At 37.3% G+C, this 22,077-nt stretch overlaps 1 protein-coding gene across 1 annotated transcript; it reads left to right on the top strand.

Annotated features, from left to right (window-relative positions):
* The first annotated feature begins 15,476 nt into the window (after nucleotides 1-15,476).
* LOC110945077 (E3 ubiquitin-protein ligase RGLG2) lies at nucleotides 15,477-17,557 on the top strand. Its single transcript, XM_035974260.1, has 8 exons — nucleotides 15,477-15,515; nucleotides 16,161-16,245; nucleotides 16,320-16,460; nucleotides 16,539-16,652; nucleotides 16,791-16,888; nucleotides 16,972-17,051; nucleotides 17,135-17,240; nucleotides 17,480-17,557. Exons 1-8 carry the CDS (start codon nucleotides 15,477-15,479, stop codon nucleotides 17,555-17,557), a joined length of 741 nt encoding a protein of 246 aa, XP_035830153.1.
* Nucleotides 17,558-22,077: the final 4,520 nt, after the last annotated feature.

Genomic DNA, 22,077 nt, shown 5'->3' with positions numbered 1-22,077 from the left:
CGGTGAGTGTTCCTCCTCAAGCCACTGAAGAGAATGAAGCTACCTTCTACCTCCCAAGGGAGATAGAAGAGTGGCTTTGAACAACAACCGAGGAGCCGTCGGCTAAAGGGTGTTACTACATCGGGAAGCTATTTCCGAAATTTTCCTAAATAAGTAGAACCTTTATGATAACCTCATGTATCCCCTAGTTATTTAGCTAACTATATGTAATTCTCTATGTTTGCAATGATATGATGGTTTCTAAGATTGATGGTTATTAATGAATAAAACACACTCATGGTGGTAATGGATGAAAAAGGGAACGAGAAAAATGGCCCCATGCACAAAGAACAGAGCAACCCGACACAAATCTCCATCACAGAAGGCTCAACACGGGCCGTGCCCAACCAACACGGCCCCGTGCTGAGCCACCTGCAGAAAAACGCCCAGTTCAGGTAACTGGACACGGGCCGTGTTCAGCGGACACGCCCCCGTGTCCAGGCTTCTGTCTTATTTCTTTAATTTCTGTTACTGGCACCTGACCACGGGGCCGTGCCCGGTCACCACGGGGCCGTGTCCAGGATGCCAGTAACATAAATCTTTGCTTTTTAACCCACTTTTACACATTCTAATCAACCGAAAATCTTATTTTTTGGACACATTGAGGACAATGTGTAATTTAAGTATGGGGGGATGCTAAAACTTTGAATTTTGCAAATCCTAATTACAAGCCTTACACAAAACTCTATTGGAACCGCTAAACACCCCAAATTTTTTCAAAAACTTTTCATTTTTTTTTACTTGTCTTGGTTTAACTTGGGAATAACAAGTTCTAAAAAGGTTATATTTTTATAAATTTACAACCGATAGCGTCGTGATAACAAAGAACCAACATAAAAAATTACGAAACGGCATAACAAGTCTAGTTAAAAATTCGATTATATATACTTGATCGCATTAAAAACCCATTCCCACAAAAGTAAGTTTTGAGCCTTTATTGAGCATACAAATATACATCTTTAGACTAAATGCTCATTTTTCGTTTCTTGTGTGAATAGCCGCTTGGTTCTTACAACTCTAGAACTTGCCACGACGATACATTCCCGGTCCTTACCAACTTAAACCCAAGTAAGTAAGTGATGGAGGCATTAGGACTAACCATATTTTTCTTTTCTACACCATTATTTTTCATTTTTTTACCACCTACCTAAAATCCCCCTAGTTAGCCCCTTTAAGCCTAAACCTTTCATTTCATTACCCTAAAAACCCTTTTTACCCACCAAAAACCCTTTTTTATTTTTTTTTCACCCTTTATTTTAGTAACAAGCTCGGTTTTTCGTAAGCTCGCTATTTTATGTGACTTTTCAAAAAAAAAATGATGAAGTCAAGAACAAACAAAAGCTATATAAAAGCTTGTTTGGAGAAATACTTCAAAATAAAAAGTCACTAAAAACAAGGTGTATCACGAAAACCGACGCTTTTTACGATTTTCGCCCTTTTACTAACCACTAACCCAACCACCCACCTTTAACCCAAGCCTAACCCTTCACCCAAAAAGTCCTCTTGATATTTACAAAGGTAAAAAGTTAAAAAGGAGGAGGATTGATTGCTTGGCAAGCCTATGGAAGGCGTAAGTTCCATGCCGCTCTCGAGTGATTCACTAAAAAAATTACACCTTCGGCCGAGTGTTGAGTGATCTCCCGTGAGGTATGTGAACTTGTATATAAATGGAATTTTAATAAGGCATGCTATGCCCGAATAAGTAATTTATCTTGTGAAACGTTCTAAATAAATCATAACGAATAGGATTGTAAATAAATAAAAATAAAAGTTACAAAGATCTTGGATTCCCGACATTCTATGACAAGCCAAAAACTTTCTCTTCTACCTATTCCATTTGGGAGTGTAAGCCACATTTAAAGAGTTTTGCTTGAGGACAAGCAAAAGTTCAAGTGTGGGGGTATTTGATGTGTGTAAAATACAACATATAAATCACATCAATTAAGGCATAAAACAAACCCTTTTTAAGTACTAATGTTGGAAAAAGAGTGTTTTTGTCTTTCTTTTGTATTTTCAGGATGAAATGAGCTCAAATTCACAAAAGAAGTAAAAAAGACAACTAATTCTAGCATAAATACAAGAAAAGGAATAAAAGTAGACTGCCCGGACCCTCAACGGCATCCTCCAAGGCAAAGAAGAGAAAGCAGAAGTCTGAACACGCCCCGTGCTCAGCCAGCACGGGGCCGTGCCCAAGAAGCAGCATAAAAGACAAACTTATAGAAGCTTCCATTGCCCACCACGGGGCCGTGTCCAGCGGGCACGGGGGCGTGGTGAAAGTACAGCAGGCGCATTAATTGTAATTGCGAATTACAATTAATGAGGAGAGAGAGTGTCAGACGGGCACGGGGGCGTGTCCAGCGGACACGGGGCCGTGCCCAGCCTTCTGTTCAGCCTATAAATAGTAGTGCTTGGTTTCATTCCATCTCATCCCTTGGCACACCACCTCTCTCACACTTCATCCACCACCCACCACCACCATAACACCATCATCCACCACCATCATCCATTGTCCATCGTAGAGTGTGTGAGTCGTCTCGGGATCCAAGATTGATCGTAAGAGTTCTTGACAATCAAGGCCATGTTTGCCTAAGTCTCTTACATCACTTGGTGAAGACAAGTGTTTAGTATAATACTTTTTATTTTTAATCTTTTGCACTTTTTATTTGGTTTTGTATTAATGACTTTAATAACTAGTTGCTTATGTTGAAGGTGATCTTTCCTTATCGTTTGTCCGTGGTGTCTTGGCATTATTTTACTGTCTATATAAAATAAAAGATTTTCACCATTCATATCTCCACGGTCTATATGGAGGTATGTTGGCTACCTGGTCGGGGGTTAAGGGAACCGTTTGGTAAAGGTCTTGCCCTTGTTCAGCGTTTAGAGGTCCTGCTTGGGACCTGGGTCAAATTTAGTAGGATCTCCTTCAATGCCCATAGGTATTGGATGGCGGGGATCCAAACTCTTTGACCCCCTCATAAGTTAACTACTATTAATACTATAACCCGGCTATTTAGGACTGTATCCCTGCTGACTCAGACTACTTAGCCGAGGGTAACGTCACCGCCGAAAGCGGGGCCTACCACAATTTGCATTAATAACTTAATTCATTATCTTTCAATAATCCGACCCTTTAGGATTGTATCCTTGCTGACTCAAACTACTGGGTTGAGGGTAACGTCGCCTTCAAAAGAGGGGCCTACTACAATAACTAAGATAATCTCTTAAACAAGTGCAAAAGTGCGAAAATAATCAAAGGTTATACTAATACACGTGTCGGATCCAAGTGATTCATCTTGTCTATCTGTTTTATTTTATTTTTATTTTTCAGCATTTAGTTAGTTTTTATTTTCTTAGTTTAAAAAACATTTTCTCTCACTTTTTGATTTGATTAGACGTTGAGGATAAACCGGTATTAAAAGCTCTTGTGTCCTTGGACGACCTCGGTATCTTACCAACACTATACTACGTCCACGATGGGTGCACTTGCCCATATGTGTGTTTAGTGTTAGTAAATATCGTGTTTTATAAATTTAAAACTTGGTTAAAAGTGTAAAAAAGGGCTTAAATATACATCAAAAATATAACACACTTCACGCACATCATCATCATGATATAAAATATTGTAGTCGATTTTGAAATCAATGGAGATATGCAGTTTCCTAAAATAACTCTTTAATTTGTTTAGGATAATAAATCTTCCATAATTAAAATAATTATCCAATTACCATTATACCCTTATGTATAAAATAACTAAATGCCACATGTCTAAAGGAGATTGCTTCCTACACTTTGTAGGAAAAGTAGGCTTTGTAGCCAACTCCTACCCTATATATATATATTTATATATATATATATATATACTATATACTATATAATAAAAGAAACCATGTTAGGGATACATAGCGATCTATGAGGCGGTCTGAATTATTTTTCTAAATATTTATTATAGAAAGTCAATTATTAATAATATTAAAAATAAAATTTAAAATTTGTAGAAGAGATTTTAATGATAAAGATAACTGATAATAATATATTAATTATTATAATCGTATATTAGTTATTAAAATCTAAAAAAATATATTAGCTTTTTAAATATTTATAAAGATAATGATTTTATTTAATTGGTAGTTTTAATTGTTTTTATATTTTGATGATAAGGACAAGGATAACTGATAATCACATTGTTTTGGTCAAAAATTACCTAAGCAATTTAGTGAACAAATTAGTTAAGTGAGGTAGTGTGCTAGAAAGTGTTGTTGAAAATGTGCTTGTTAAGTTGTTTATAAAATCAGTATTCGGGATACGGCTCAGGATATCGAGCTGTATCAATGATCAAACAATGAGCAGAAAGTAAAGTAAATGACACGAGATGTACGAGGAAAGCCCTTGATCAATCTAGATCGCCGGCATAAAACCTCGGGAGCTGACAATCGCAGCTGCCTTGTTCCTTTATTGCTTCAAATATCAGGATACAGTGCAGGATGTGGTGCGGATCAACTAAGTGTTACAATATGATTTGGATACAAGTGTGGTGATTGCTGTGAACTAGAGAGTAAGAGCGTACGGAAGTGTTGGTGAAAGAGTGTGTGCCTTAAACTGATCCGCCACATCTATTTATAGTAAAGATAAACCAACAAACTATCCTAAACTTGTGGGATTCACCGGATATTCCTTCATTGAACGTTGTAGACCTGGTCTTTCGGGCTCAACGTCTCTTCTTCAACAGATTCGTCCGAGTCTTGAGGAGAAGAAGTCCTTTCGACCGTTAGTAAGCCTTAACCTCCAACCTGCACGTGGTTAATTAATAAATCTCAGGATATTACCCAAGATGTCAGCAATATCCTCTTCCAGCATCCTGGTCACAAGTGAACAAACAAAGGCAGGATATTGGTCAGGATATGTATGCTTAGAAAACGACCCATAACAATTGTCCCCAAATATATCTGTTGGTGTACCAATCCAACGGATATATTTTGAAAATCTTATCCCATAACTCATGGCATTCAAAACGAAGCGACGGTCAAGATCACATCGTAACTTCCAACGCGTCTTTTACTCAATGGAGATTTACGATGCCCCTATATCTTCTCTCTTCTTGTTTGAAAAGCAGATATCTCCAACAGAACCTTCAGGTAATTTCTTCATTTCAAATTTTCTTCCTGTCAATTTACTTCATTTCGCTTGCAATGGATACCGAGATCTTCACTCAGCAGAATCTCCTTAAAAATCCCGAAAAGGAGGCCTGCGCTTTTGACAATGCGGACATCGTAGCTTTAAGAGCTTCCGGCGCTTTTACCGACAGCACAGTCTTCAGACCATTCGATCGGTCAGTCTGATCGGATGTTTCTTCTACCGAATGGATTTGTTTTCCGGCATATCCCTTTTCACTAGGTCTTCGGTACCCTTTTCCTGAATTCATGATGCAATTCTTTCGAACCACCGGCATCTCCTTTGCCCAAACCATGCCCATGGTTTGGAGAGTACTGATTGTACTTAATCAAATCAAAAACCTCCACTGTTCCGACCTTCACATCGAGGACTTGCTTATCGCTTATCGTCTCCGATCCCACGGCTCTAGCCGATTCTTGCTTTTCTCGACATCCAGCAAACCCTTGATTCTCAAAGCCACCAAAAACGAAGACGGATGGCAACGCAAATTTTTCTTTGTCAAACGAGATTCCATTGCCGAGGGTGCCAACCTTCCGGTGGAGTGGTTAACCACCGGTAGGATCATAAATATCCTCATAGACCATTTAATTGCTGTCTTCTATTAATACCCTTCTTTTTTATCTTTATGCAGTGAACTTTAAGGAAGTTGCGCCCCCTAGCGCTGACTCAGAACAGAGAATCAATACCATTTACCGGTTACCTGCAATAGATAGAACTTTCACCACACACGTCCCGAGTTCCAGCCAATACTCATCATCCGAGATGTTTGGTAAGAATTTCTTTCAGAATAATTAGTCAAAATAGTATAATGATAAAAATAAAGATTAAGACTTTTCCCTTTTATGCAGCGCCAGCTAAGATCCCTGAAGTTTTTGATCTTGACGAATTGGACAGCTATTTTGATCAGATCCAGGTCAAGAAAGAGCCTAACCCCAAAACCACAGCTACATCCAGACCTAGCAGCTCCAAAGCCATCGTCATACCTAAACCTTCACGGGCCACCAAACCCCGGAGTTCAAGCTCCCGCAAAAGGAAAGAACCTGATTCCCCTGTCATTTCTGACACATTTCCTTACGAGAAGCACGGGTTCATTGAAGCTAGTGGGTTTATGACTTCTTTTCTTAATCAAGTCAGTATCCTCATACCGTATCCTACGATTTACACTATTATCCAAGGTTTATCAGTATTAATACCTATCTTTTTACCTTTGCAGGGTCTCGAGCGTTTGGTTAACCTATATCAAGAATCCTGCAAGCTTAACAAGACACTCGAATCCAAATTAAAGGAAGCAGAAGCCACGATCTCCGACCAAGGTATGATTGCGGCCGCCAAATCTCGTCATTACGAGGAGAAATACAAAGCTATGACCCAAGAACACCAAGCTGCTCTCAACCAAGCCACTCTTCAAGCCCAGGCCGATCTAGAAGCCGCCCATGTGCAGTACGAGAGGGATATGGTTAGCTACCGGGAGAGCCTCAAAAGTTCCGTTGTCATCTCTCTCCTTCAAGCCAGGTTGAAGATGGCTCACGAAGCCAAAACATTAGGCTTCGAGTGTCCTTCCTGGGATGTTAGTGCTTGGGAGACCAAGCTAAAGAACCTCGGCGGCACCTTTTCCAAATCAAATGTCGACGAGTCTTCCAAAGCGGCCGAAAAAGCAACCGATGTTGAGAAGGATGCTGAGGCGGATCCCAAGACGGATGCCGCTGAAACCACAATGGACCAAGAAGGCGCTACCCCCTAGAACTTATTTCCTTCGAATTATTCGAACAATTTTATGTTTCTAAGAACAATTTACGTTTTCGTACCTAAACAATTCGATAGCCGAAGGTGGATGGGTCCTGGGTTTCAGGATGAAACCTTCGGTTATCAAAGAATAATTTCATCTCTTTATATTTCTAAGTATAAATTTTAGCTTTGCAAAAATTTCATACTGTTATCTTATAATATATCCTGATCGGTATCCTCAGCAATATACTATAAAACCTTTTATTAGATAGAACTTACAAACATCGCTTCAGCTTCGTAGAAAGTTTTAGATAAACGACCAGTTCCAAACTATCATTAGTTTCAAACACCCTAATCAAATATTCTGAAAAAAGACTTTGAGAATATATCAGGATACTTGTCCTTTTTATAAAACATAATGTCACTAAAAACCTAAATGATGTTCACAAAGGAAAGATCATACCAGAAATAGGGTATAAACCTATTACCAAACTTCAGTCCCTTTGCAATTCTTCCCATAAAGATGTCCCTAGTGCAAGGTATTTAGTGCATTACTTCCACATCCCAGCTTTTTAGCTTTTGCACCACCACCTTAATGGGAATGTCCCCTGTGTACAATGCCTTCAAATACTTTAGAAATCTTCTGAATGTTAGTTTCCATTGTCTAGGCAGTTTTTATGTCCTAAGGGCAAAACCCAAGGATGTACTGGAGATAAATCCCTTGTATCCTGGGGAAAATCCCAAATTTTCATGCGCTACAGGCGGGAGTGTATAAACTCCAAGACTTAGAAAGGTGAAAACCTTTAAACCTTAGAGAGTATGAAAATACCCTTTCGTGAGAGAGGGTGATCAATCCTCATATACCTTTAGGATTCAGGATATAGCCAACAGTAACGAAATTGTCAGCCACTTTTACATGGACTGGTCCCGCCACCTTGAACTATCCCTGAATAACTTGCGCTCCAGGCGGGGTGTTTAAACCCAATTCGGAAGAAAGGTGAATACCTTTAAACTTGTGAAGGGATCAGTATCCCTTAAACGTGAGAGAGGGGGCCAATCCTCTAATCTTTCGAGTTATCCTGAGCACATATCCTGGAGCTACATCCTGAAACATATCTTGCAAAACAACTGTAAACTAAGGTGGGTGTTAGCTTGGCTAACACCCCTCCGATGCTTAAGTCAGTATTGGGTTACAAAGAATAAATTAAACCAAACATATTTAAAAAAAATAGAATTCATTCCATCCTGAGTTAGAAATTAAATTCTAAACTCACTTGAAATAGAGCTTGAGGTGTATAGCATTCCAGGACCTCGGTAGCATATCCCCCTCCATATTCTTGAGTCTGTATGCTCCTTTTCCTGCTTTTGATTCAACCTCGTATGGTCCTTCCCATTTTGGGGCTAGCTTGCCATCGGCAGGATTAGTAGTATTCTGAAAAGCCTTTCTTAGCACCCAATCTCCAACCTTGAACCTTCTGGTCCTAATGTTCTTTTTATATGCCCTGGATATTCTCTGTTGATATGCTGCCATCCTTAGCCTTGCCGCATCTCTTTTTTCATCTATAGTGTCTAAATCTTGACACAAGGCTTCAGGATTCTGCTCAGGATCACTTAGGGTAGATCTTACAGTGGGCATCGTCATTTCTGTCGGGATTACTGCCTCTGCTCCAAATACTAAGGAAAATGGAGTTTGCCCAGTAGCATTCTTCACAGTTGTCCTGTCAGCCCATAGGACAAATGGTAATTCTTCTGCCCATCTTCCCTTCTTAGCCCCAAGTCTCTTTTTCAAATTGTTGACAATTATCTTGTTTGAGGATTCTACCTGGCCATTCGCTTGAGGGTGTACTGGAGTGGATGTTATCATTTTGATCCCCTAACTCTTGCAGAAATCAGTGGTCCTCTTGCTTATAAATTGGGACCCATTATCACAGATGATTTCAGCTGGTACCCCAAACCTGGTCAGGATATTCCTTTTTATGAAGGATACTACTTCTTGGTCTCTAACTTGGACAAAGGCTTCAGCTTCAACCCACTTAGAGAAATAATCCGTCATTGCTAGCATAAAGACTTTTCCTCCCGGGGCCTTTGGTAATTTTCCTACTATATCCATCCCCCACTTCATAAATGGCCAAGGGGAAACAATAGGATATAACGGTTCAGCGGGCTGATGCAATATGTTACTATGTCTTTGGCACACATCACATCTTCGAGCATACTCTGCGGCATCTTTTCTCATTGTTGGCCAATAATATCCTGTCCTTAATACTTTCGAAAATAATGACCTGCCCCCAGTATGGTTACCACAATCCCCTTCATGTATATCCCGAAGTACTTCTTTGGCTTCAGGATCCTCCAAGCATCTCAAGTATGGTCCTGCAAGAGATTTCTTATATAAAATATTATTTATAATAGTGAATCGTGATACCTTCATCCTAAACGCCTTAGGATTTTCATCTTCGGGGATATGTCCTTCCTTGAGATATCTCATAATTGGAGTCGTCCAGGATTTAGGATCCCCTTCAGGATACACCACTCCAGGATTTTGAATACTTGCTACTTCCTTATGTTGAGGATCCGTTGCAGGATATAGGATATGTAATATCAGTATCGGGGTCCCTTCTGGTATCCTGATTGATGACCCCAAGTTTGCCAATGCGTCTGCTTCGGCGTTATCCTCTCTTGGTACCTGTTCAAGTGTAAAAATATCGAAATATCCTACTAATTTTTTAAGAATACCGAGGTATTCAATTAGTTTCTCACCCTTGACTGCATAGGATCCATTAAAATGATTAGTAATTAACAAGGAATCAACATATACTTGCAAATTCTTGATATTCATATTCTTAGCCAATTCTAATCCTGCAATTAAAGCTTCATATTCTGCCTCATTGTTAGTAGCGGGGAATTCACATCTAACAGCCTGGGGTATTATGTCCCCCTGTGGCGATTTTAGTAGTATACCTAAACCTACACCCCTTACATTAGATGCACCATCAGTATATAATGTCCAGGATTCTAAGTTCTCTCCTAGTTGTTGCACTTCTAGGTCTACTTCATTTTGAATATCACTACTGAAATCAGCCACAAAGTCCGCTAGAGCCTGAGACTTTATTGCATTTCTAGGTTCATATATTAAATCATAGGCACTTAATTTTACCGACCACTTAGCCATTCTACCCGACATCTCCGGTTTCCTAAGCACATTCTTAACAGGATAATTGGTTTTAACATGAATCCTATGTGTTTCAAAATAATGTCTAAGCTTTGTTGATGCCATTACTAGCGCCAATATTAGCTTTTCTAAGTGAGAATACCTAGTTTCAGCATTTAACAAACTTTTGCTAACATAATAAACAGGATACTGCTGACCTTCATGATCCTTTATGAGTACTGCACTTACTGCATTCCCTGATACTGCAAGATACAGGGATAATGGTTCACCATCTTCAGGCTTCATCAATAGAGGCGCGGTTGAGAGATACTGCTTCAAATCCTGTAGGGCTGCTTCATGCTTCTCGCCCCATTCAAATTTCTTATTCTTTTTCAGGATATCATAGAATTCTTTACACTTTTCCGAGGATCTTGAAATAAACCTATTCAAGGCTGCCACTCGTCCTGTTAGCCGCTGAACATCCTTCATATTCGAGGGTGACTTTATATTCAAGATAGCTTTAATCTGCTCCGGGCTCGCCTCTATCCCTCTTTTTGTCACCATGTATCCAAGAAACTTTCCTGCCCCCACTCCGAAATGGCATTTAGCAGGATTCAGCTTCATGTTGTATTGATCCAGGATATCAAATGCTCCCTTGATATCCTGGAGGTGATCCTCAGCCTTTTTAGATTTCACCACCATATCATCGATATACACTTCCATGGTGTCCCCCAGTTTGTCTTTGAACATCATGTTCACCAATCTCTGGTACGTCGCACCTGCATTTTTTAAACCAAAAGGCATAGCAGTATAACAGTAAATACCTGTTGGTGTCATGAAAGCAGTATCCTCCTGGTCTGAAGGTTCCATTTGAATCTGCTGGAATCCTGAGGATGCATCCATGAAGGTTAACATTTCATGGCCGGCAGTGTCATCCACCATCGAGTCTATATGAGGCAGAGGGAATGGGTCTTTTGGACAAGCTTTGTTCAGGTCTGTGTAGTCTACACAAACTCTCCATTTCCCGTCCTTCTTTTGAACCACTACCACATTTGCTAGCCATCTAGGGAATTTGACTTCTCTAATCATTCTAGACTTCAATAATCTTTCAACTTCCTCTTGGATAATTGCGTTCCGTTCAGGGGCGAATTTCCTTCTCTTTTGTTGTATAGGCTTGTATGACCTGTCAATTCCAAGCTTGTGAGTAATAATGTCTTTTGATATACCTGTCATATCCTCATGCTTCCATGCGAATGTAGACATCCTGCATTTCAGAAAGTTAGTTAATTGTTCTTCAATATCCTGAGGGATATTGGTCCCTACGAGCACCGAGATATCAGGATTATCCTGGTCCAGGATAACTTTCTTCACATCCTGCTCCGAATTCTCCACGATATCCTGGGCCCGCATCTTTAATTGCTATGCTGGATTTGGTTTGGCCGAGGATTTCATTGAGGATGAGTAACATTCTTTCGCTTCTTGCTGATCACTATCGATTTTGACAACTCCCCAAGGGATAGGAATCTTAATGCATTGGTGATATGTTGATGGAACGGCCTTCATATCATGAATCCACGGTCTTCCCAGGATGATGTTATAGCAGGACAGAGAATCCATCACACAGAAACGTTGCATCTTGTTGACTCCTTCAACATATACGGGCAGCTTTATCTCTCCCACTATGTTCCTAGCTTCTCCACTGAAACCAACGAGCACAGTAGACTTCGAAGTGATATCCATTGGAGACACATTCATTCTCTTCAGAGTCATTGGAGACACATTCATTCTCTTCAGAGTCATTGGAGACACATTCATTCTCTTCAGAGTCTCCAGTTGGATTATGTTGACGGAACTGCCATTATCAACCAGTATCCTACGTACAAAATGGTTAGCCACATATAACGTTATTACCAGAGCATCATGGTGAGGATCCTGGACAGTATCCCTGTCATCAGCGTCAAACGTGATCATTTTGTCAGTTGTGAGGGTAGTCATCTTGACAGGTTTGTCTCCCCTCTCAGCCTTATCTTCTTTTGCATGTCCCTTTGCCGCTGAATACGAAGTCCCACAAATATCGGATCCTCCCGAAATAAAGTTGATTATCTTGGCTTCCGGGGGAGGTGAGGCCACTCGCTCAGGATCCTTTTCAGTATCCTGTCCTTTGTTCTTTTTTCTTCCCAAGAGATCTTTTAGATATCCCTTGCTCAGAAGATAGCTTATTTCCTTCCTCAAAGCAATGCAATCCTCCGTAACATGTCCGAAATCCTCATGGAAGGCACACCATTTGGATTTATCCTTCCAATCAGCTTTTTGTTGATTCTTCCGAGGCCACCTGGCTTTATCTCCCAGACCCTGCATAGCATACATTAGTTCAGGTATATTAACAGAAAAACAATATTCAGATAATTCAGGATATTCTTCAGGATCCTCGTCTTCAACAGCATTCACTCGCTTGTTATCATTTCTGCCATATGGCTTGGAGCGATATGGCTTATATGAGGATTCTGATTTCCTGTTAGTTGATTCGTATGTTGAGGATGCATTCATCCTTTCTTGCATTTTCTTGTCATCCTCCAACCGAATATATCTTAGAGCCCTGTTACGAGCCTCGTCGAGATTCCTGCAGGGATTCATTACAAGATCCTGATAAAAATGAGAGTCCTTTTGTAACCCCATCTTAAAGGCTTGCACAGCTGTTGCAACATCAAGATGCGGAATATCCAAGGATTCTCGACTGAATTTGTTCACGTAATCCCTCAAGGATTCCTGAGGTCCTTGAGTTATCCTGTAAAGATCACTGGTTAGTTTTTCAAAACTCCGACTGCAAGAAAATTGACTATTAAATAAATTCACTAAGTGGGCAAATGATGTAATCGAATGCGGAGGAACATTTAACAGCCATTTTAAGGCTGATCCTGTTAAAGTAGAACCGAAACCCTTGCACAGGCAAGCTTCCTTGAGATCCAGAGGGATAGGGTTGATCTCCATCCTTTCCCTATACTGGGCAATATGCTCTTCAGGATCCGTGGTTCCATCGTAAAGCTTCATGTTCGGAGTCTGAAATCTTTTTGGGATTTCAGCATCACATATAGGATGTACGAACCGAGATATCCTGTGGCTATCCTGGGATACTTCAGGAATTGGCTGCACCACCCCAGGTACACTGTATATCATATCCTTTAATTTCTGAAGCTCCCTGGATAATTCTGATGTTACAGTTGTATCCTGCAAAGATCCAACACTGTTAGTGGCAATAGCATTATTATTATTAGATACGTTACCAGTCGGAGGATTCTGCCCATATCCCGAAACATATCCTGAGCTCCTCACGGTTGACATCCTAACCGAGGAGGGTATCTCAGGAGTAGGATTCTGAGGGAGGCTGGGCACAATATTCCCCCTATTATCCTCAGTATACACGGCTGAACTAAAGTTCAAAGCTCTGGGCTGTAATGGAGTGACGATATTCTCAGCAGGTCTGCTCGAGCCGGACTTTAGGAGTTGTATCTCCCTTAACAGCATCTGGTTTGTTTCCTGTTGCTGCCTCATTTGTTCCTGTACACTCCCAAATAAGGTTAGAATTTCATCATTAGAAGCCAAAATCGGAGCAGATCCCTGAACAGTCCGGGTAGGGATAATGTCCTGAGGTTGCGAAGAAGATTGAATCCTTGGAGGAGGTGGTGGAAGCACTGGACCAGTAGTAGCAGAAGTCATAGCAGACACAGTAGAGGAACTTATGGATAATGTGGCAAAAAGTTTTGAAAACAGAAAACTGATTAGCGATTTGATAAAGATTTTTTAGTAAAGAGAGCACCACTTGCCCCACGGTGGGCGCCAAATTGTTTTGGTCAAAAATTACCTAAGCAATTTAGTGATCAAATTAGTTAAGTGAGGTAGTGTGCTAGAAAGTGTTGTTGAAAATGTGCTTGTTAAGTTGTTTATAAAATCAGTATTCGGGATACGGCTCAGGATATCGAGTTGTATCAATGATCAAACAATGAGCAGAAAGTAAAGTAAATGACACGAGATGTACGAGGAAAGCCCTTGATCAATCTAGATCGCCGGCATAAAACCTCGGGAGCTGACAATCGCAGCTGCCTTGTTCCTTTATTGCTTCAAATATCAGGATACAGTGCAAGATGTGGTGCGGATCAACTAAGTGTTACAATATGATTTGGATACAAGTGTGGTGATTGCTGTGAACTAGAGAGTAAGAGCGTACGGAAGTGTTGGTGAAAGAGTGTGTGCCTTAAACTGATCCGCCACATCTATTTATAGTAAAGATAAACCAACAAACTATCCTAAACTTGCGGGATTCACCGGATATTCCTTCATTGAACGTTGTAGACCTGGTCTTTCGGGCTCAACGTCTCTTCTTCAACAGATTCGTCCGAGTCTTGAGGAGAAGAAGTCCTTTCGACCGTTAGTAAGCCTTAACCTCCAACCTGCACGTGGTTAATTAATAAATCTCAGGATATTACCCAAGATGTCAGGAATATCCTCTTCCAGCATCCTGGTCACAAGTGAACAAACAAAGGCAGGATATTGGTCAGGATATGTATGCTTAGAAAACGACCCATAACACACATATTAAAATAAAAATACTTATTTTAATCAACTGTTTCGTTAAAATGATTTATTCAATACATGTAGAACATATATATTTTTTATACATGTGGTATATTTAGAATTCTATTTCTAATAAATGATCTCATTATCCTGTTTTACACTACAATGAAATAATAATATTAACTCATAATATCCAGCTTATCTCTTGTATATTTAATATTTTTTTACTAAAATATTTCGTTTCTTTTTTTCTGCTGATTATCTAACATCAGGTAATACGTAAATTTCTAACCTAATAATAAATAAAAAAACAATGACTAAATGTGTTAACGGATTACATTATTCGTGTAAGACATGTGTTTATCCAAATCATGCAATACACGAGTTTTTAAAAGATGTAACTATTTTATTACTTAGTATATAAAATTATATTTATTCAACTCGTGTAATACACGGGGTTCTAACCTAGTATATATATCTATCTCTTATACTAAAGCAAAATAATGGTTGACCATTTGACCATTATGTGGCATATCTCTTTAGCCAGAGAATTCATTTTTTGAGCGCCATTTCTCTATTCTCTCTATTCTCATTCAATTCTCCTTACCACTTACAATTCCTTCATTCTTCTTTCACACGCTCCTTGGATTATATATGGAAACTTGAATAATTCTTCAGTTACTGGAAGATCATATGGAAGCGTTTCCAATCTTTTGCAATTAGTCAAAAGGGTTATTCTTCTACCTTGAAACCCTAATATGTTCGAATTGAACCATGATGTTGTGATCGATTGATTGATTTTACAATTACGTGATATGGCTGAATGAATACAGATGCTGAAAACCCTTTGCCACATTACCTGGTAAGTTTTTTTCTCAATTCGTAACCTAATTCACGCAAGTTTCTTATGTTGATTTGTGTTTCATGTCTTTGTAAGTTTCTTATTTACATATTTTGTTCTTATTTTCTATAATCGATTGTTTTGATTCCACGCCGCTGTGCTCTCCAACAATCCCTTCAATAGCGGCTACACAAGAGGATCCCTGATTCCAGTCAAATCAAGAAATGACGTTCAATGAGCCATGAATGGAGCCGAGTGTCAGCTTCGTTAAAACTCTCAGGTTTGATTTCAATTTTAGGTTAATTTGATTTCTCATTTGTGTTTTATTTTAGATCTGGTTGATGTTTCGATTTTGCATTTATTTTTCACCATCTAAACGAAGTAGAATAACCCTAAATTTATAATGGGATAATCGGTTGTTGATTCTGAGATGATGCACAATTAAGTATTGGCATGTTCTATGGTGAACATGATATCATGTCCGACACATTTTCTTATGATCGATTTCTAACAGATTTTTCATTGTACATGATATGGTGTTGTCGGTGGGTTTTGTTCAATAGTTAAACTGTAATGCTTTCTTTTGATAAATTATAGTGTTATACTAACCCCTTCGACGTATTCATTTTATCATTTTTATTGACAGAGGAATTTTTTTCTATGCAGGTAACGGAGGCTCTTGCACGTGCAGGTCTCGAGTCGTCTAACCTCATTCTCGGTATTGACTTCACCAAGAGCAATGAGTGGACAGGTAAAATTATAATCCTCAGTAATTTTAAATTACTTTACGAAAGTGGTTATGCTAACCACACGTTTGGTAAATAGGTTCAAGATCCTTCCACAGAAAAAGTTTACATCATATTGGAGATGATTTAAATCCCTATGAAATGGTGATATCCATTATCGGGAAAACCTTAGCAGCTTTTGATGAAGATAATTTGATCCCGTGTTATGGATTTGGAGATGGTATGGTTTTATTCTTTATAAGTATATTAACTTATATACGGGTTCGCAAAAATCTTTTCAACTTTTATTTAATTGCAGCATCCACACACGATCAAGATGTTTTCAGTTTTTATCCCGAAGAGAGGTGTTATAATGGATTTGAGGAAGTCTTGAGTAGGTACAGGGAGCTTTTACCCCATCTAAAGCTTGCAGGTGTTATATCTTTTCTAACATTATCTTGAGTAGGTACAGGGAGCTTTTACCCCATATAAAGCTTGCAGGTGATATCTTTTCTAACATTATCTTCGTTTATGCTTACTATGCGTGAATGTTTATTTATTGTCACCATAGGCCCAACATCATTCGCCCCTGTAATTGAGAAGGCTATGACAATTGTTGAAGAAAGTGGTGGGCAATATCATGTGTTGGTTATAATCGCTGATGTTCAGGTAATATTTTATATTTCTCTTATTTCAAGTTAAATTTGCTTCTTTTAAATTGTCTGGAATTAAATATTTTGTGCTTTATATAGGTAACAAGAAGTGTGGATACTGGGCGTGGTCAATTGAGTCCACAAGAACAGAAAACTGTAGATGCCATAGTTGAAGCAAGGTGCTTTTCTGCAACTTTAGTAAGTTTATAAAATGTTTTTTTTATAGTTTCTTCCAGCTGAAGTGGAATGCTCTTTTTGACAGCAAGCTTCCACTATCAATTGTATTAGTTGGAGTTGGTGATGGGCCATGGGACACAATGAAGGAATTCGATGATAATATCCCTTCTCGGAACTTTGACAATTTCCAGGTATATAATAATTGCTGATTTCAATATTATTTATAGAGGTGGCTTTTCAATAATTTTGATTTCAATGTCCACCTATTTATTAATGTATGGAAAAAGAGAACGGTTTAATAAGTTGAAAGTAATGAGTAGAGGGGCCTAAAATGAAATTCAAACTCAAGATTCTAACAAACCTCCATTATTCTAACAAACCTCCATTATTCATGGATTTGTGTTTTTGAATTTGGTTTTGTATGTTTAAGGTTTTGCTAAACTGTAAATATTGTTTATCTTTAGTGAAAAGAAAAATGCAGCTCCTTATATTTAACCTTTTAGACTAATTGTTTGTAGGTTATCTTTTGATGAGAGATTGATGGATGATTTTTGAGCTGGTACGACCTATGGGTAATGTTGTTCCAAATTCGATTATAGTATTAGCTAAGAAATTCAACCGAAATTATCCTTTGATGAGATTGATGGATGATTTTCGATACGACACATACTTGAATATGGATCAAGTAATAAACATAAACATCTTATATGGTAAATTCTTTTGTTCATTGGGCATATTCTGTTACCAGTCTTGACATTCTGTTCAGTGGTTGTGAAACTATGATGACATGTGAGTTTTTTTAATGCATAAAACTTATTAAATCGTTCATTCACATTAAATATTGTTAAATTAATTCATTTCTTTAATAATTATAGGATGATGACATAGTGAATACATGCAACCTTAGAAAGTGCAATGATGCTGTCACGGAAGGACTTATGTTGTGAGGCCAAAAGGGAAGCACCTAGCAACGGTTGTTTGATTGCATGGTCTTGGTGACAATGGCTCCAGGTTGTTTAATGAAGTTTCAATGTTGATATTTTCTTTCTATTCTGTTTTTGGCATTTATATACTTACGAATTGGTTAATTTGGGTTGTATTTGATCCCAAATGGGTCAAATCAATATATCTAGCTGAAAGGGGACTGGTTGAAAGTTCTTCAAAGTATATTTTTATACATACAACCTTCTAAAAACAAAGATATATGATAACAAAGCATGTAATGTTTTTTTTTTTTTTTTTGGTTTAGGACATCCTAGATAGGGTTGGGTTTATCGTAAGCTGTCAAAGGTGCAAAAAACAGGGAACATTTCAGCATACTACACATCACTAAACAAGCCAAAACAGTAGAAATTATTATATTATATATGAATTACATGCTGGTTGATGTTTCATTTGGTTAATGTGTTACTAGGTTGACATCAACTCTTTTGTGGGCATGTCTTCTATTTAACTTTTAGAGTTAATTGGTCTTGCTTATATGCTTGTGGGAAGAAATATCTAAAGATTGAACCTAGAAAAGAACACGTTTAACTATATGTTTTTTTTGAAGAGGTTGCAGTATGGGTTGTCCATTTTTTCAAACTTCAATTACAATTATAGATTGAATTACTTAAACAAAACATTTGTGGAAGTTGTATAGGCTAAATAGACTTTGGGCAACATTTAATGAACTTCCATTTTGACCCGTTTGGGATTAAACACGGTTCAAGTAGAGTGGGAGACCCATTTACATGTAACCATGTCAAACCTTTCAATTTTCATGTAAAAGTTTCATGACTTCATCGCATCCACATAATATACTGTTATTTGATGATTGAATATTATATGTACGGTTTGCAGAAGGAGCTTTGGAGTGCTTGATACGATACCAGTTGCAGAGTCTTTAACTAAGCTATAGGCAAGATGTGAGCTGTGTGGAAAGCCCATTTATTTTACGTTAGGGAAGACAGACAAAACTGAGAGGGAATTGGTTGCTGGTGCAGATGTATACATGCCAGTACGCAGACATCACTATGCAAGTGGGCAAGTGCTCAAAGAGATTGCAGAAACTGTTCTTCAGACGCACACAACTTAGTGTCGTTTGTTGTATTACATATTCACATTCCGTTTTTAATGCATTAATGTAACGGGTTTGGGTTGAACATTAGAACCGAGATTTAGCCAATCGTTTGTAAGTAACTGGGTTTTATTTAAAATATGGTTCCTAATCTTGAATCACTTCTTATTTTGGATAACTTATTTAGTGGCACACTGCCACAAGAATTGGGTATGCATTCTAAACTCAAATGGGTTGATGTTTCAACAAATGATTTTGTGGGTGTGATTCCACCAGGTATTTGTTCAGGGGGGGAGTTGAGTAGGTTAATGTTGTTTTCGAATTATTTTTCGGGTGGTCTTTCGTCTATCTCGAATTGTTCCTCGCTTTTTCGAATTCAACTTGAAGATATTTATGAATTATATCGTTTATTCGTTTTATATTATTCAATTCATGTAATATGTAAATTGTAAATATAACATTATCAAATATGCATGTTTAAAACGGGTCAGAGTGGGTCTGGTTAAAGAGGGTAATCTTTTAAGAATTGATGAAGTGGAAATTTGTGCCTAATTTATATTGGATACAACTTCTATGCATTGCTATATTGGAATTTATTTATAGATTTAATACAACATTTATTTCATTTCAAAAAATTATTTATAGACGTATACATGATAATTAATATGAAATGTAATCGTTAATTAATTTTTATAAGATATTATTTATCTTAATATTCAAACTAACCTGTAATAAAGTATTTACGAATTAAAGTATAAATTTTTTGTTGTTTAGCCACCCGTGTATTACACGGGGACTTAGACTAGTATATATATATATAATAAGAATTTTCCAGACATGCATATTTATTGTATATTTTGTATGTTATATGATATATTGTATTTTGTGGTTGGCACAAATGTATATAGAAAAAAATTTAACATTCTAAGTTTATATACCATATCAACTACTCAGTGAATAAATATAACTATCGTGTTTAAACATGCTATTAATTATATGTGCATTTATTATCATTAAATATACATAATTTTTCCAGACATGCATATTTATTGTATATTTTGTATGTTATATGATATATTGTATTTTGTGGTTGGCACAAATATATATAGAAAAAAATTTAAGATTCTAAGTTTATATACCATATCAACTATTGAGTGAATAAACATAACTATTGTGTTTAAACATGGTATTAAATATATGTGCATTTATTATCATTAAATATACATAATTTTGTGTATATATATTGATTTCGGTTGAGAGAAAACATTCAAACTCTTTCTTTTTGGTTAAGAATGGGTATTTTCTTTACCAAAAAACTTTGTTACCATCTTATTATATTATCTTGTTTTGCTTGCTTTTGCATAACCCCTTCCAATAGTCTGAAATGTTTTGGTACGTTTAAATGGGTCATCACTATAAATGACGGAATCCCAAATTCAACAATTGACTTTCATGTGAAATCAAGAGATGATGATCTAGGTTCTCACAGCATCACTTATGATAATAATTATGCCTTTGAGTTTTGTGAAAATTTCGTTCAAAATACAGTTTTCTGGGCTGACTTTTACTATGGCAAGAAGTTTGTGCATTTTAATGTCTTTGACAGCAAAGTAGTTAAGGTGGTTGGTGGTTCAATTTTCAAAGAAAACCCGGTTTTCTGGTTGCTGAAAGATGATGGGTATTACTTGTCAAAAAAGGCACTTAGTTATAATGATTCGGCATGGATCCATAGAGGAAAATGGTCTTGAACATTGGTATTGTTTACAAATAAAGTATCACAAAATTATGTTACTTTGACGTTGTATTCATAATATATCAAAGTTATTACTTGATTATATCGTAATGAAAAAAAAAATCTTTATTTGAATATTTACTTATTATACATGAATAATAGAAAATGGATGATATGTATATTAAGAATGTTAAATAGGTGATTTTCATGCATATTTAAGGTTTAGTTTTTGCAAATCATATCTCATATTTTTCTTCAACTCTATGTACTAAAGGAAACATCACTAGACTATGCATACATGTTAAATGGCACTACTTTAAAGGGGGGAGGGGGAGCATTCTTTCGCGTGTTGAAGGGTATCAATTCGGTTTATTAGGTATCGATACGGTACCGACACTTGATATAGCAACTGAAACAAAAAAATAGGTTGGGGTATGCCTAAAAGGATATCGACGCGTAATTTACATTGAACAAAACCATAAAACGAATATCAGTAACGATGCCAATAATAGCTATACTAGTAACTATGTTGTTCATGGAAATCGACGTGGTAATGATATTGTTGGGTTGGTATGTTTTCGGTTTCTCACGGTATCTGAAACCATATAAATGAACACTGCTACAGTACCTATGTTGTTCGGACGACATCGGTTCGGTTCATTACAATAAAGAACAAAAAGATCAATTATACTTGACCTATATGATTTTGAACAAAACTTTTACTAAAACATAGGTAAAAATAAACACATCACAACGGTATATTCGAAATTTTATAAAGCATTAAATTACATTGTTAGAATATTAAATCACATCGTTAGAATACCGAAAAAGGTAAACGTTTTAAATTCTTACAAAAAATAAAATCCTAAATGTGAGGTAGCTTTATAACACTTGTGTTTGTTCTTCGATTACTTGCACATTAATAGTCGCAACTCGGTTTCGAGAAAAATTATAGCGAGACGTAGATAAAAATAGGCACGTCGTAATGGCTTACTCGAAACTTTATAATATATGAAATGTTAAAAGTTATAAGAAAAAAAAAACAAAATATGCTCAAAATTAATTATAATAATAAAATAATTAGAATTTTAAAAGTTAAACAAAAATAAAAAAGAATTGTGTTTATTGCCACACATTTTACTAATAAATAATAACTAGTGGGCGAAACTCGCACGCTACGTCAGGGTGTTAAAGTTTGTAATGGTTGGTTTTGACGAGTTTTATATTAATATTCTCC

This window comes from Helianthus annuus, chromosome 6, assembly GCF_002127325.2.
Source record: "Helianthus annuus cultivar XRQ/B chromosome 6, HanXRQr2.0-SUNRISE, whole genome shotgun sequence".
Taxonomy (NCBI): Eukaryota; Viridiplantae; Streptophyta; class Magnoliopsida; order Asterales; family Asteraceae; genus Helianthus; species Helianthus annuus.
This window is presented reverse-complemented; position numbering and strand designations above follow the sequence as displayed.

Excerpts from the sequence above, each read along its gene's own strand:
- LOC110945077 (XM_035974260.1), top strand. The coding sequence starts at position 15,477 with ATGAATACAGATGCTGAAAACCCTTTGCCACATTACCTG. Across the intron at positions 16,889-16,971 it reads TTATAATCGCTGATGTTCAG|GTAACAAGAAGTGTGGATAC; the intron begins GTAATATTTTAT and ends TGCTTTATATAG. Across the intron at positions 17,241-17,479 it reads GGAACTTTGACAATTTCCAG|GTTTTGCTAAACTGTAAATA; the intron begins GTATATAATAAT and ends TGTATGTTTAAG.